Here is a 16,809-nt window from a genome sequence, read left to right on the forward strand (position 1 = left end):
TAGGAAAATGATTACCATAATGTCACTAAGAAAAATTTGATAAGTCATGACATTGCCTCACTAGACTATTGACAAAAGATCAATTTATGATAAAAATATTAAGAAGAGTATGTGTAGAGGATTTTTGTTTTTTTTTTAATATGATTAAAGACATCTATCTGAAACTAAGAGTGTATATTATAGGCAATGGAGAAGAATTAAAAACCATCCCACTAAACCCAAGTTCAGAATTATGGTGCCTACTTTGGCTACTACTATTTGACATTGCTTTCTTGTTGTTGTTCAGTCTTGTCTGACTCTTGGTGATCCCATTTGGGATTTTCTTGTCAAAGATGCTGAAATGACTTGCCTTTTCCTTCTTCAGTTCATTTTACAGATAAAAAACTGAGGCAAACAGGGTTAAGTGACTTGCCCAAGGTCACACAGCTAGTATGTGATGTGAACACGGAAAGATTAGTCTTCCTGATCCCAGGTCCAGCACTCTTTCCACTGTGCCACCTAGCTACCCTTGATATTACTTTAGGAAAGTATTATTTTAGAAAATTGCAGTAAGCCATGACAAAATTAGAGGGATTAACACTAGAAAAGAAGAGAGCACAGCATCATTATTTGTAGATGACTAGATTGCATATCTAAAAAATACAAGAGATAAAAAATGTATTGAGAAAATAAAATGAACAGTGTTGAAGGTTATAAGATAAGCTTATGTAATCACTTATATCCTTGTGTACTACTGATAAAGAACAGAAATGTATTTAAGGTGTAAATCTTATTTATAACAACAACAAAATAAGGGAATTGATTAGCTCAATTACTCATGGGGTATTTGTAAGGATAACTATGAAACATTACTGACAGAAATAAAGGAACTGAATAATTAGAGAGATAGCCAATTTCCATGGATGGGTTGGAGTAACCAAAAAAGCATACTTGCTAAATTAATTTATAGATTTGATAAAATGCCAATAAACATACCAAAGGGCTTTTTATTAACTTATTTAGTATATAGAAGATGACCTGATCGCTCAATACTCTTATTCAATAACAAAAATGTCATTTTTTTCCCTACCTGCTCAGTAGTCTACAGAACATTAAATAGAAAATAGTAACAGTATATCAACTAATCCTCAGATGGTTTCTATAAAAACCTTAACACTAACAAAAAAGATGAGAACAAGGTAATAATACCAACAACAAATAATAATAATGCCATTTATATAGTTCTTTGACATTTGAAAGGGACTTTTGAACATATCACATTTGATTACATAATCACATTTGACCTGTATTTGCAAAACACCATAGGATTTATTGCCATTTCAGGTTTGGAAACTATCAGAGAAATTAAGTCACATGCCAATGGTCAGAGAAGTGGTTAGCCTCAGAAGCATAATTTGCATCCAGGTCTTTCTGATTCCAAATCTAGCACCATACTGTAGGGGTCTGGGGGTAGGGGATGGGGGAAGTTCAGTCTCTGAAACAGTGAATTAATTACAAATGTGCAAACTAAAACAACTCTTGAGATGTCAACTGCAAAATTGACAAACATTAACAAAAATGAGAAAATTTAACTCATTGCTGATGACATTACAAATTGGTGAGAACTCTTCCTTAGGAAAATTCTCTTAGACTGTATTTCCCATGGTGGGATTATTGAGTCAAAAAGCACGTTACAAGAGCAATGCAAATAACCACATCCTTTGACCCAGTAATCTCACTACAGGGAATGTGTCCTAAGAGAATTATCACTAATAAATAAGAACCATCTGTACAAGTTATTTATAGCTATATTATCTGTAAAAAAAACATCCGAATGTCTGACTGTAGGAAACTTACAGAAGAAAAATTGTGGCATGTTTGTGTCATGGTATAGCAGAAGGAGATTAAAAGACAGATATATATATATACATATATATGTATACATGCATATATAATTGTTATTATGTTATAATATAGTATTATAAAGAAATGGTGTCAACCTATATTGAATTGCTTGCTTTCTTAGTGGGGTTGGGTAGGGAGGGAGGAAGGACGAGAATATGGAACTCAAAGTTATAAAAATGAATGTTAGAAATTATTTTTACATATAATTGGGAAATAAGATACACAGACAAGGGGGTATAGGAATCTCTCTTACTCTACAGGAAAATAGAAAGGGATAAGAAAAGAGGGGTGATAGAAGGGAGGGCAGACTGGGGGAAGGGATAGTCAGAAGCCAAACACTTTTGAGGATGGACAGGATGAAAGGAGAGAGAAAATAGAATAAACAGGGCTAGAGGAAATAGGATAGAGGTAAATACAGTTAGCAATAGTAACAGAGAAAAAAATTTTTTGAAGCAAGATAAAGGCCTCATTTCTCTAACATATAGAGAACTGTGTCAGATTAATAAAAATAAGAGCCATTCCTCAATTGATAAATTATCAAAAGACATAATCAATTTTCAGATGAAGTAATTAAAGCTATCTATAGTCATATGAAAAAATATTCTAACTCGCTATTGATTGGAGAAACGCAAGTTAAAATAATATTGAAGTACTACATTATGCCTATTAGATTAGATAATAGGACAAAAAAAGTAAATGACAAATGTTGGAAGGGATGTGGGAAAAAATAAGACATTAATATAATGTTGTTGGAGTTGTGAATTGATTAAACTATTTTGTATAGTCATTTGGAACTATGTTGAAAGGGCTATAAAACCATGCATACCCTTTGACCTAGCAATACCACCACTAGGTCTATATCCCAAAAGAGATAAAAAACAAAAAGAAAAAGGATCTATATGTATAAAAATATTTATAGCAGCAAGAATTAGAAATTGAGGGGATGACTATCAATTGGGGAATGACTTAATAAGTTGTGGTTTGTAATTGTGATGGAATACTATTATACTATAAGATGGAATGATGAGCAGGATGTTCTCACAAAAAACCGAGAAAGACTTATATGGGTTGATGGAAAGTGAAATGTAATGGGTACAAAGTAACAGTCATATTATAGGATGATCAGTTGTGAATTAGCTATTCTTACAATACAACGACCCATGACAACAACTCTGAAGAATTTAGGGTAAAAAATACTATCTATCTCCTGAGAAAGAACTGGTGGTGTCTGAACACAGATTCAACACAGAAGCAACTTTTTTTCTTTCACTTTATTTTTCTTGAGTTTTCTTTTGTCCGTGTTTTCTTTTACAACGTGACTATTATGGATAGATTTTGCATGACTATGAATAAATATATAACCTATATGGAATTGCTTACCTTCTTAGTGGGGGGTGGGGGGGGTGGAGGGAGGAAAGGAGAGAATTTGGAACTCAAAGTTTTAAAAACAAATGTTAAAAATTGTTGTTTATATGTAACTGGGGGAAAATTAAATAAATACAAAAAATGGTGTCTTATGTATCTTATGATTCATGGATTTAGAAAAGAAGGGTCTTTAAAGTCCATCTAGTCGAAACCCTTTGTTTTGCAGTGGAGAAAACTGAGGCTCAGAAAGGCATATAGCAAGGGTAACATTTGAGACTTGAATCCAAGTCTCAGACTTAAGACTTTTTGAGTTATTGTCCTTGTCCCTTTTAGCAGCCTTGTTGTCTCTCAGGGCTTCAACTACTATGTAGATGACTCCCAGGTATTTATATCTAGCTCTGACTTCTATTCTCCAGACTCAAGCAATAAATCAATGAGCATTTATTAAGAGTTTACTACATGTCAGGCACTTTGCCAAATTTTCATCTATGCAAAGAACACATTCATGTAGATATTCTACCATTGTCTCAAACTCAGAATGTTTAAAACTGTTTTAAAAAGTTTAAAACTTTTCACTTTCTGTATTTGAAATGAGACAAAAGACAGTTTTTGCCCTCTGTACTTTATTCACTTTTCTCTGAATGTTTTATACTTCCTCTCTTTATCTGCTGAATTCTTACATTAAAACTCAATTCACATGTCACCTACTGTACGCAGACTTTCCCGATTTTCCTTATTTGCAACAAATCTTCCTCCTCATAGGGCTCCCTGCCTTATCTAAAAAGCTATAAAAGGGCATTATGCACATTTTGAATTTAATAAATGGGCACCTAGGTGATAACAGTGGATAGAGTAGTGGGCCTGGAGTCCAGAAGACCGGTATTCAATTTTGACCTCAGATACTTACTGTGTGACCCTGGGCAAGTAATTTAACCCCAATTTGCCTCAGTTTCCTCATCTGTAAAATGAGCTGGAGAAGGAAATGGTAAACCACTCCAGTATCTTTGCCAAGAAGCCCTGAATTGGGTCATGTAGAGTCAGACACAACTGAAATGACCGAATGACAACAAGATGTTGAAATGCTTTGAACATAATAGATGTTATCAAAAAGATTTGTTGAACTGAATTAAATTTAAACAATTTTAACTAGAAGCATGTAAATTATTTTAGATTAGAGGTTCATGAACTTAAAAGAAATATTAGAACTCTTTCAATATAACTGGTTCCCTTTGTAGTCTTACATATTTTATTTTGCAGACTTAAAAGCATTGTTCTGAGAAGGGATTCATAGGCTTCACCAGACTGACCACTGAAGGGGTCCATAAAACAAAAAATAGTTAAGAATTCTCATTTTAGAGCAAGCTAATGAGTAGAAACAAATTGGTCCCTTTTACACCATCTTTAGCTTTACCTCAGGTTGGGGTCAAAACAAAGTTTGTTGGTGGTTTGTCTTCAATATTCAGACTTGCTTGGCCCTGGGTTACTTAACTTTTAACTTCTTTCCCTAACCCTAATCAATATATCTTGCTGAGGCATCCAACTAAATTATAGGGAAGGTTTAATTTGCTTTTTCAACCCCCCTCTTCTCAGAAATCTTACCTCCTTTCTCTGTCAAGGAGCAAGGATGAAGGAGCAGGTATATGTGGTGACTTGTTACTAAGCTTGTAAAATTCTCTCCATCCTCCCTCTTTTTCTTTTCTTCCTTCTTTTAGAACAGGATATTTATCTCTACTATTTCCTTTTTAATTTTTTCTTTATCATTTTTACTTCTTTGTGGATAAGTTGAGAGGCATCTTGGTGTGAGGAAGTGCTGGGTTAATTCCTGACTCTGACACATACTGTCTGTGTGACCTGGAAAGGGTCGCTCTCAGTCTGCCCTGGCAACTCTCTAAGCTTATAAATTGTAAAATAATTCATGAGTTTCCTCACCAGAAGCTCCTTATAGTAGTTATATCACAAATCCATTGCTAAATAATCTTCCATTGATGAAGAAAATTTCCTCACTGGAGAAGGTTGGTGGAGAGTGTTTTGCTGTTATTTCAGTAGTGTCTGGCTCTTTGTGGGATTTTCTTGGCAAAGACACTAGGGTGGTTTGCCATTTCCTTTTTCAGATTATTTTACATGTGGGAAACTGAGGCAAACAAGATTAAGTGACTTTCCCAGGGTCACACAGTAAGTTTCTGAGGTCAGAGTTGAACTAAGATCCTCTTGACTCCAGGCCCGGCACTCTATGCAGTGTGCCATTTAGGTGCCCCTGCCCAAGACTTCCATAAGAAATGGAATTTGAGCCCAACCTCTATGAATACAGAAGTCAAGACTTTTTTTTTTTTCAAAAGAAGATGCCAAATGTTTGTTACTTTAAGGAGCATACACTGTAGTAGGAGGTAGAAGCCAGGTATGCCTTGCAGTACAAGCTACTTGAAGAATATAATAAGGGCTATAACAAAATGCCATGGAGTGGTCAAGCGGTCATATCTTTCTGGAGGCATCTGGAAAGCACTCATGAAGACACCAGCACTTGACCTGGATTCTGGAGGATGGATGGGGCTTTGCTTGGTGAATGTAGAAGGGAAAAACATTCCAAGGAGAATGTTGAATTGGAACAGATCTGTAAACAATTCATTAATCCAATTCAGTTCATTTTGGGAAAAACTTTGAGTTAAAGGAACCCCAGGGTGAATCTTTTTGTAACATATAAACATTTGTTTTTTATTTTGAATTTTCATAAACTATGCACATGCATAGGTTTCCCCCCTAGGGGAATAAAAAGCCAGTCATGGCAGAAGTTGTAAGTCTAATATATCAGGGGAGCTAATAAATAATTCTTGCTCAGGAACATTCTTCCTTAATCTTAAAATCTGCTCCATCAAGGAGAAAAGAAAAGTTTATAATCATGGTGCAAATGTCCACAGCATAGCAGAGAAATTTAGAAAGTAACTGATACCTTATCCTGCAGAGGCCTATGGCGTACTCATCTAAGAACAAAAGGCCACACTAACCATTCAGGTTAAGGTCAGTTGATCAGTCAGCCTTTCATGGATGTTCATTGTGTACCAGATGAGATGAAGTTTTTAAGGAAAATGGAAGATACAGTCCCTGCCCTCATCAGACTGTGAACTACAAGCAGAAGTATATCAGCAGCCAGTGAGTTTTTCTTGGACTCTCTTGCAGCATTATCCATAAAAGGCCATGGATTTGAGTGCCCTTTGGATCCCACACCTAGTTTATGTCCAGAATACCAGGTATCTCCTGGGTAGTTCTCCAGTCAGAAATGGGAAATAGAGAATGCAGAATTATTTTGGATTAACTCTTGTAAGGTCTCACAAAAATGAAAAAGACTAGGGATTGTGCCAAACATACTATCTGAAGCTTGTTGAAATGAATATGAAAAGTATTTTAATTTTTCTGGGAAGAAAGATCAAGATATTGGAGTCATTAATCAGAAAAACCTTGTGACTGAAGTTGCTTCAAGACTATTTCTAAAAATGGAATCTAGTTTTCCCCTGTACCACCTCTGATGTGAGGGCTTGCTGAGTGCTTTTCAGGGCTGCTCATCCACCTTTGGTGTCCACCTGGCCCTTAACTCTCACCTGTGGCTCCAAGAAGCTGTAACATATGCAGGATCCACACCTTGGTAAAACCATCTCAGTAAATGGACTGAACCAGGTTGAGGGTAGCTGACAGGCCTTGAACCCATCGGTGAACTAGGGGGATGTCTGCCCCAAGCCTGTGAAGACTTCTCTGGTGGAATGGGCAGATGAGAACAGTTTGTTCCAACAGCCATGAAGGTGGCAGAAGTAGGTGCTGCGGAGTGCTTAGGAGTTGGTCAGACACTGAAGGTGCCAAGGTCATCCATTGCATCCTGGGTTCTTCCAGTTACCTTGACTTTTGTCAACACAACGCTGGCTATTCCAGTTGTCCAGCCACTGGACTTTGATGACTATGGAAGACAGAGTGGGGCAGATGACTTTGTGCAACTCTGCCTCACTTAACTCCAACTTACCTGTGATGTCATTGGCCCTCTTCCAAAAGACAAACAACATCTCCCTAAAGGCCCACCCATAAGAAAAAACAAAAACAGAAACGTATTTTGCAAGCCTTCTGGTAATTCTTTCAAAGATTCTCAGTCTAGGACCAGCAGCAACTTTGACATTTTTTGTTTTTCTTGAAAAATAAAGCAATCATAGCTCTGAAGTTGTTAGCACAACACAGAAAAGGAATAAGTGGGGCCATTTCACTGTTTCAGGATTGTAGGATCACAGATTTAGAGCTGTACAAGACTTTAGATTGGGTGCAGCTAGGTGATTACAGAGTCAGGCCTTGAATCAGGAAGATTCATCTTCCTGAGTTCAAATATGGCCTCAGATTCTTACTAGTTGTATGATCCTAGGCAAGTCACTTCACTTGGTTTGCCTCAGTTTCCTCATCTGTAAAAGGAGCTGGAGTAGGAAATGGCAAACTACTCTACTATCTTTGCCAAGAAAACCCCAAATGGAATCACTAAGAGTCTGACATGACTTAAGAACAACAACCAATACTTCAGAGGTCAAGGAGCCCATTATACCATAATTTTCCTTAACCTGTGGAGCATTGAGATAATTGATCGACAAGCATTTATTTAAACACCTTACTATGTACAAGGTCAGTTCTTAATGCTCTGTATACAAATACAAAGAATAAAAATAATCCCTACTTTCAATGAGCTTTTAGGCCAGTGAGGGATTACTGTCATATTTAAGTGCTATATAAATTTCAGTTATTATCATTGAAAAAATTGAGAGAATAACCTGGAATTTGATACGGTAAGGATGGGGAAAGGGTGATGCAGACTGATTGCATGGATTTGTAACAGGAAACATTATTGAAGGATAGTTAGAGAAAGGATATGCTAACCTTAAAGGTTTATATGAGCTAATGTCTAGGGTCTCTGGTTCAGAGAAAACTCAGAAACAGTTCAGATTTAAAGTTGGAACTGTTGAATCATTTGAACAAACAAATAACAGTTTATTATTTCTCTTACCTCATTTTTCCCTACTAATAGATAATATTCATGCTTTTGCATCAGAGAAGGAAAATAAAGGGGCTTTAGCAATTTAGGAATGGAGAAAAATTGGGGGAAAGTGTATTTTTCTGAAATATGGCCCAAAAAAATAAATCCCAGAAATGTCTTTCTTTTTTCTTTCTTCTTATCTACATTTTACTGTGGGTCTGTGATCTCATTGATATGGATCTTCCCTCAAGAGATGCCCGTCACGAACCATTCATTCCTGTTCATTCTGTGCAATTCTTTTTCATTGCTTCCTATGAATTCATCTGACATGCTGGGGGCCAAAACCTTAATGCTAAGAATCTGCAAATATACACCCTAAAAAGATAGTTTTCTGAATAAATAGAAATGTACACAATACATTTTTACGTTCCTCAAACAATGAAATGCTTTAGGTTTCCAAGGGGTAAAATAAATATTTGTTATAATTTCTTTTTTTTTAATTTAAAAAATGTGCATTTCCAGTCTGAAGCACCTCCATATTACTTCTGACATGGTATAATACTAGGTCCTAATGGACCATGAGATCTAGTCATGATTGCTAAATTGACTCTTGCAGAATTACTTTAAAGATAACCAACTGGTATCATAGGTTGGTATCTACTCCCTTATACTTTGCCTGTTCTCATTTCACAAGGGATATGGTGTAAACCTCATTACAGCTGATCGAGTGTCTCCACTTCATGAAGCTTGCCTAGGGGGCCACTCGACTTGTGCCGGTGTTCTGTTGAAGCATGGGGCTCAGGTCAGTTCCATTCATATCTTATCTTAGAAAGTGGGATAGGAAAAAAAAAAACCCAACTCAGTTCCACCAGGATATTTTTGAGTGCTTTGTTCACACAGATTTTTAAGTGCTAACAATGGTCTTTTGTAGATGATTATATCAGTCAAGTTTTGGGGTTTTTTAAGCCTTAGAAAAAACTAAAACCCTGAATTCCAAACTAATGGGTATTATTGTGACGTTTATATTTTCAGCTCTGAATGACATAAATTAATAGAGTTTGAAGAGTTCTTAGAAATCATCTATTTCCATCTTCCTTACTTTGCTGAATTCAATCTGGCATTAAAGTGGGCCTTGAACTAAGACAGTGCACCTCCAGCATGTAAAAATGGGAAATTGCAATCCTCTGAGAGAGCATCAAACCTTGCCATAAATTGACCCTGATTTTCTATCATCATTTTCTTTGGCGTCAACAGTAAATATAAGCCAAACAGTTCCTATTTTCTGTGTGTTTCCTACTTCTCACCCAGTTTCTGGGAAGGGGAAGAGAACCTGGTAAAGACATTAATGAGAGAATAGATGAGTGATAAATGAGGAAATACCCAGGAAGACAGGGGTTAACAATCCTCTGACTATTATCTAACATCTCCACTTGGAAAGTTCTTCTCAAAAAATGTGCCCTCTTTTTGTCCCTATCTCCACATCAATTGCCCAATTTCTAACTATTTTAGTATTATTATGTTCCCAAAATGAAAAAAAATTGAAGACAGTTTGGTTCCAGGCCAACTGGGAGGTTATTTAAAAATTGCACTGCTAATTATTTGCCCTCCACAGATAGATTTGTCTTTTTTCCTTCTTCAGGTTGATGGAGTGACTGTTGATTGGCACACACCTTTGTACAATGCCTGTGTTAGTGGAAGCCAGGACTGTGTGAACTTACTGTTAGAACATGGTGCTAGTCCCCATGCTGTGTGTGATCTTGCATCTCCCATCCATGAAGCTGCCAAAAGAGGTACGTTTACAAAATATTATGGGCAGCGAGGTGGCACAGTGGGCCTAGAGTCTGACTTCTAAGACTTGCTAGCTGTCTGACTCTGGGCAAGTCTCTTAATCCTGTTTGCCTCAGTTTCATGTAAAATGAGCTAGTGAAGGAAATGGCAAACCACTTCAGGATCTTTGCCATGAAAACTCCAAAAGGGGTCATGAAGAATCGGACATGACTGAAAAACCATTAAATGTTATGCCTTTCTAATTGCACCATTAGCATTTCCTAGCTCATCTTTTTTTCCTTCCCTTGATCCCAAGTTTCTTAAGGATAGAGACTATCTTTTGGGGTTTTGTCTTTGTATCCATAGCATCTGTTTTGTAGTAGGGCCTTGATATTTGTTGAGCCAGTGAGTATCACCTTGCACTTGAAAGAAAACAAGGTAGTAGAGAGAGATTTCAAAGCCTTTATAAAAATCCCTGCCCCAAATAAATCAGGTGTTAAAAAAAAGTACATAGGTCCCATTGTTTGCAGTCATTAAAAAGAATGAAAAGCCTATTGTCTCAGAGCCAGTGCCCTTAGTTAAGCAAAGATGGTCAATTTCCTATCTGGAAAATATAATTTCTGCAACTGCAAGAGTCTGTAGACAACGCTAATTCTTTTTCTTTTCCATGAATCCTGGCTTTCATGCTTAGCTCTGGAGGATTATTGCAAATTTTTTATTTCCTGCTGAATCAAAAGTAAAGAGGTTTATTAAGAGAAGAGGTGGTTCTGTCTTACATTCATTGGACCAATACTAGAGTAAAGATTTATGAGAACTTAAAAAAAGAGAACACATTTTTAAAATGTGAAGTTTTGGACTTAAAGAATAGCCAGTTCAATTTAATCTGGCTTTGTTTGCCTTACCCTGGCTTCCTGATCATCATTATGTACCTCTTTTTTTCTTCAGTTTTATATGCGGACACCAGAGGCACCTGAAAGCTCAATTTGGGAAAAGTTTTTCAACGTTTCTGTTTTTGCCTATCTCTTGCCCCATTTCAAAGTGCCCTGTAGTGAGCCTATAGAAGATCTTTGCCCCCAGAGCCACATGGGATACCTGATTTCCTCCCCAATTGTATTTTATTTCTACTTTAGTACTGATAATATATCAAGAATGAAAGAAAAATGAAGGCACTTCTCAGGCCACTGGGAGGTTTTTTTTTGTGTTTTTTGTTTTCAAAATTTTGTTTTCAAAATTAGCCCTGCTAATTAATTGCCCCTCCATCAAAGCCTTCCTGAGAAACCATGTGGAATTCACCTCAGGTTCATGAGGGCTCTGCCAGCTGAGCCAGTGGTGTTTGACAGGTTTTTCCAAACTAGAAAGTCTTCAAATGTAGCCTGGCAATGGACTGACTGAGTTTCTGTCCTTTGAGGAGTGGCCTAGTTAAGTTCAAAGAAACCCCTCAGAAAGGGTTGATCATGAGATGGTAAAAAGCATGATCATAGCATTCATGAAAGAAATGGAGGGGATATGATGGCTATGGGTGGAAAGGAGACCCACAGTTGTTGAAAGCAAAGGTTTTAGAAGCATTCAGATTTTCTGTTTGAACTTGTTCACTCTGCTCAGTAACTGACTTAGGTTCCAGCTTTATAGATAAGCCATCTCCAGATCTCAAGGTCTGGCAACGAGAAAACCATTGTCATTGTCTTTAAATAAGATGCATTATGCTATGTATTGCCACTGGACTGAGATGACCCTGGAGGAGAGAGTGAGGCTGATGATTTTGCCTGGCTCTGCCTCACTTAAATCCAGATCACTTGCAAGTTAAGACATCACCCTCCTGATACCATTGGTCTTCTTCAAGAAAGAAGGCCAGATAGCAACAATTATACTATTAACTGTTTTGTCTTTGGCCCATAGGTCACCTGGGGTGTATGGAATCCCTTGTATCTCATGGAGCAAATATAAATGAAAATATCAGACACCTTGGCACTCCACTTTATGTGGCTTGTGAAAATCAGCAGATAGCCTGTGCCAAGAGGCTACTTGAAGCAGGTAAAAAAGATGAAGTAAAAGAAAATAATATGTATTATTTAAATAAAAATAATTTTAGAATTTTATAATAATATAGAATTTATATAATACAGAAATATAAAAGTTTATATATTTATGATTTATAAATATATAAATAATATATTTTATTTTATAACAATATATTTACAATAATATAATATTTATAACAAATAATAATTCTATTTTTCAAACCTTTTTATTGTTCTGTTTACAATCTTTCATTTGCAATTTCATTCCCTTTTTCCTTTCCCCAAATTTTCCCAAATTTCTTGCAAAACTGATATGACTATAGTTGCATTCCTTCTTATACTGGATCCCATTCTGTGCTTGTAGTCAGGACTAAGAGTGAACCCCCTGCCCCACCCTTTTGTTCCCCCATCTACTGGGAAAATCTTCCAATAAAACTGGACTGCTCATTATTCTTTAGCCATGCTTTCTTTTGTTCTGTCATTATTTCTTTCCTTCTTTCCTCTCTGCTTTTATGAATGCTCCTCATGTTTAAGATAGAGATGGAGTCCCATCTTCTTGGTGGATACCTCCCTAATTGCTCCAGAGAAGCTCCTTCCCCTGGACTCCAATAGCACTCCAACAGTACCTCCCTGCTGGTAGTTCCTGTCTTGTGTTGTTCTTCAGTGTGTGTACATCTATGTGTATGCGTGTGTACACAGAACTGTGTATATAAAGATCTGTATACACAAATGTGTGTACATATGTATAAAAAGATCTATGCAGGCAAATGTGCATAGATCTATGTATGTAAAGATCTATATCACAAATGTGTATACATACACACACATATATAAAGATCTATATATACATACATATATATATATATACACACATATTTAGATATTTTTTGTTGTGCAGCTGTTTCAGTCATGTCTGACTCTTCATGATCCCATTTGGAATTTTCTTGGCAAAGATATTGGAGTGGTTTGCCATTTTCTTCTCTGACTCATTTTTCAGACGAGGAAATTGAGGCTAACAGGATTAAATGACGTACCCAGGGATATACAACTAGTAAGTGTCCAAGGCCAGATTTGAACTCAAGAGGATGAGTCTTCCTCACTCTAGCTGCTCCTCTTGGCACATAGTAGGTACCAAGATAGAAGGCTTTAAGTATAGATATGGTGATGGATTATATGTCTCTAGTCCAAGGATGAGGCTTAATTCAGTTTGGAGAAGCAACCAGAGGTTGGCCACTGGGTAATGACATTTTCTTTGGCCATAGCAACTGTATCAGTAAGCACCCCAACATACACAGGGGAGCCTGCTACCACAGGTTCCTTATCTGCTTCTCTAAAGGGAAAGGTAACTTCTGAGGGGTTAAAAAATCACTTTAATCAAGCACATGTATCATTCCTTTAATAAAGTACATATATCATTCAGTTAGTTTAGGGGAAAAAGTCAGCACCCTGAACTTCAGAGAAAATACAAAGAAATCAAAGATCAACAGACATGGCTTCCTGTGTCTGAACATAATCAATACATATATCACAAATCAACAGACAGGTCCAACTGTCTGACCATAGTTACCAGAGAGGGAAGCACCAACATCTGGGTTTTTCAAAGCTGCTTAGTGACTTCCTATACTTTCATCTGGCACTCAAACCTTCTTCCAAAAACTAAGCCCCAAAATAAAACTGCACCCTCAGAGTCTTTATACACCTTTTTAGAGCCAGAGGGCATCACATCCCTTGAAGACTAGTGCCTCATTAATGAAAGGTATAGGCCTTCCTACAAAGCTTCCCAGGCCCCACAAGGGGTAGGAAAGATCTTCCTTAATCACATTTTTCAGAGACATTATACTTCTTGGTATAAGCAAAAACAGCAAAAGATCCTACTTTGTTTGCCCTCACAGCAACTCAAGAAGACTATCTCCTGAGGTATGGAGAGGTTGTGATCTCTTTTAGTGGAGGGAATGCCCACAATAATAGCATCATGAAACGTTGAACTATTTAAGTACATACTTAATTGTTTTCAAGATGCTGTTGCCTACATGGTCTCATTTAATTCTCATGTGGCCCCTTGATGTAGGCTAGGAAGGTATTATTATCATCTCCATTTTAGAGATGAGGAAACTGAAGTTCAAAGAACATTAGATGGTTCGCATAACTCATAAATAGGTCTGTGATGAGGACACTGACAGTCCTGTGGTTTTTACATGGCATTTTGCTCATAATAGTTGCTCAGTGAAGGGCTGCATGGAGTAGTTTTGGGGATCTGTTTTCAAAGTGAGGAATACCTGTGTTCAAGTATCACTTTTATTATAGAATGACCAGGTGACCATGAGCTGGTCACTTAATTCTTCAGTTTTCTAGGCATATCTCCAAAATTACACATTTCAGAGCAATTACTGATGTGCATGAGTGAAAGGAGTTTTCTCCTCCTGGAATTTTCTATGACCAATGAAATATGGGTTCAGTCCCTAATCTAATCTTAGTTTGAGAGAACCCGTTTTCTTCTCTCTATCCACATTTTGGGTTTATTTATTTATTTTGGTGAAATGTCCAGGAGTTGGGAGATAGATTCTGTGGCAGGGTGGTACGGAGTCAGATAATGCCAAAAATCCACCTTCCTTTCAACGGGAATTCTTCTGAACCTTCTCTTTGATTTTAAGATTGGCCACCCCATCTTAGAAGAACCCTCAAAAATCTTGGAATCACCCAGTACTTTGGAGGTCACATTGTATATGTAGTGCTGGATGTGGATTTAGGAGACCTGGGTGTGAATGCTGCTTCTCACACTAGCCTTGTTATCATAAGCAAGTCACTCTCAGAGCCTTAGTTTCCTCATCTATAAAATGGGGATAATGATGGCATCTATCATACAAGGTTGTGAGGGAAGTACTTTGCTAATCCTAAAGCCTCTTATAAATGTATAAATTCAAGTTACTCTTCCTTTTCCTACTCCTTCTATCACTACTGATAGTACTACTAAGTTGTCACTACCACTAGTACTTTCACTACCACTACTACTGCCACTACCACCCCATCATCACTACCACCACTACTAACCACCACCACTACTATTACTACTACTATCATTATCACCATATTACTACCATGACCATCGCTACCACTACGACTTCTGTTATTACTGCTACTGCTGCTACTACTACTGCTACTACTATTATTATTGCCCGTACCACCACTGTCACCACTACTACTCCTACTACTGCAATCACCACTATTACTGCTACTACCAACAGCACTATTACCACCACAACCACCACCATTACTACTGCTATTGTTACTGTTGCTACTACTACCATTATTACCACCACCACTCCTTCTCCTCCTCCTCCTCTTGCTGCTACTACCACTGCCACCAACAACGCTATTACTGCTACTACCACCACCACTACTGCTATTATTACTACTGCCACCACTCCCAGCTCCACCACTACCATCCTGACTCCAATTGTTAGTCTCCAAAGAGATCTGGTAAAGTTGTGATTACACTGGCTGATACGGAGAGAGATATCACTATATACCGTTATTCTGGGACTACTTTTATGTTTCATCAAGATTAAATATGAACATGATACTTTCAGGCTTCAGAGTATTTCTGGGCTTTTCACATGTGCTCAATGAATCAGTGAGTTAACATATTACTGGAGGACCTGAATGACATCCACATCGACATTCATGTAGTAAATTAGACAAGAAGATATAGGAAAGGTGGAAGAATGACCCCCATGTCTCTTTAGAGAGAAAAATCAAAGAGCTGGCAGAATTGGTGTCATCTTTCAGCTAAAGATAGCATTAAGCATCATTTCATGAGGCACCTACTTTCTTCTCTCCCTTTGTAATATTCCTGGTGGGCATGGTGCCGACATCTGTTATAAAAGAGAAGTATAGGAATTCCGTGATGGAATATAAAGCATGAAACGTCCTCCAAAGTTTAGTCAGCAGACACTTTGATACTCAGTGACTTTAGTGTGAAGTCAACAAAGTGGGGGCGCTTATGAAAACTATGGGAAAATATGATTCAGGGTTAAGAAAGAAATGAAGAAGAATGCCTTGTAGAGACTACTGAGAAAATGCATATCTGTACCTCTTGATTCTTTTTTTCATAATGAGAATTAAATGATGGACTCAGGATAGCATCACCATGAATGAATTTGATCATAGTTTAATTGATAGGAAACTACCAAGTTGTAGATAAAAGAGTCATTTCACAATAACTGCTGCTGTTAATAGAAAAGATCAAAGTAAACCTCAAATTAGGAGAGAGGGACAGAAATTTATTTCCTGACAGAAGGGCCCAGAAACTGTCTTAGCCAGCAGGTACTTGATTCCCTTGCCAAGTAGGGAGACATGAAACAGGAGGGCAACCCCTTTAGAATGTAAGCTGATTTGCAAAACATTATGTAGGAGAATGATAAGAGATTATTAATATTATTGGTATTTTCTCATAAAACATACAATTGTGGAGATAACTTTCACAAATGATCCTACTGAATATTAATATCTATAAGTATCAATCCAAGAGAGTAATCAATGCACATTGATTAAATTATGACATTCAGTGGAATGAATTAGAGTCGGTCTATCTATATACATGCATCTTGAATAGTCAGTGAAGGGAGACAATGAGCTGAGCACAGATTTAAGTAGCAAAAGAGACTAGACTCTTTTACATTTCAGAAATTGCATAGCATTTTTGTTCCTCCTAACCTGCTCACTGCTGCAAAAGCCCAAGCAGCACCTATGACTTATGGGATACCAGAAACTAGAATGACCAAAATT

General features: G+C 37.2%; 1 protein-coding gene across 1 annotated transcript in view; it reads left to right on the forward strand.

Annotated features, from left to right (window-relative positions):
* The window catches only part of ASB11 (ankyrin repeat and SOCS box containing 11), a 128,349-nt gene that overhangs the window by 102,111 nt on the left and 9,429 nt on the right, over window positions 1-16,809 (forward strand). The window contains exons 6-8 of the mRNA XM_072614324.1: window positions 8,934-9,041; window positions 9,879-10,029; window positions 11,903-12,037. Of these exons, the coding sequence (XP_072470425.1) occupies window positions 8,934-9,041; window positions 9,879-10,029; window positions 11,903-12,037 (394 nt within the window). The remainder of the gene's footprint in view (window positions 1-8,933; window positions 9,042-9,878; window positions 10,030-11,902; window positions 12,038-16,809) is intronic.

Source organism: Notamacropus eugenii, chromosome 5 (genome assembly GCF_028372415.1).
Source record: "Notamacropus eugenii isolate mMacEug1 chromosome 5, mMacEug1.pri_v2, whole genome shotgun sequence".
NCBI lineage: Eukaryota > Metazoa > Chordata > Mammalia > Diprotodontia > Macropodidae > Notamacropus > Notamacropus eugenii.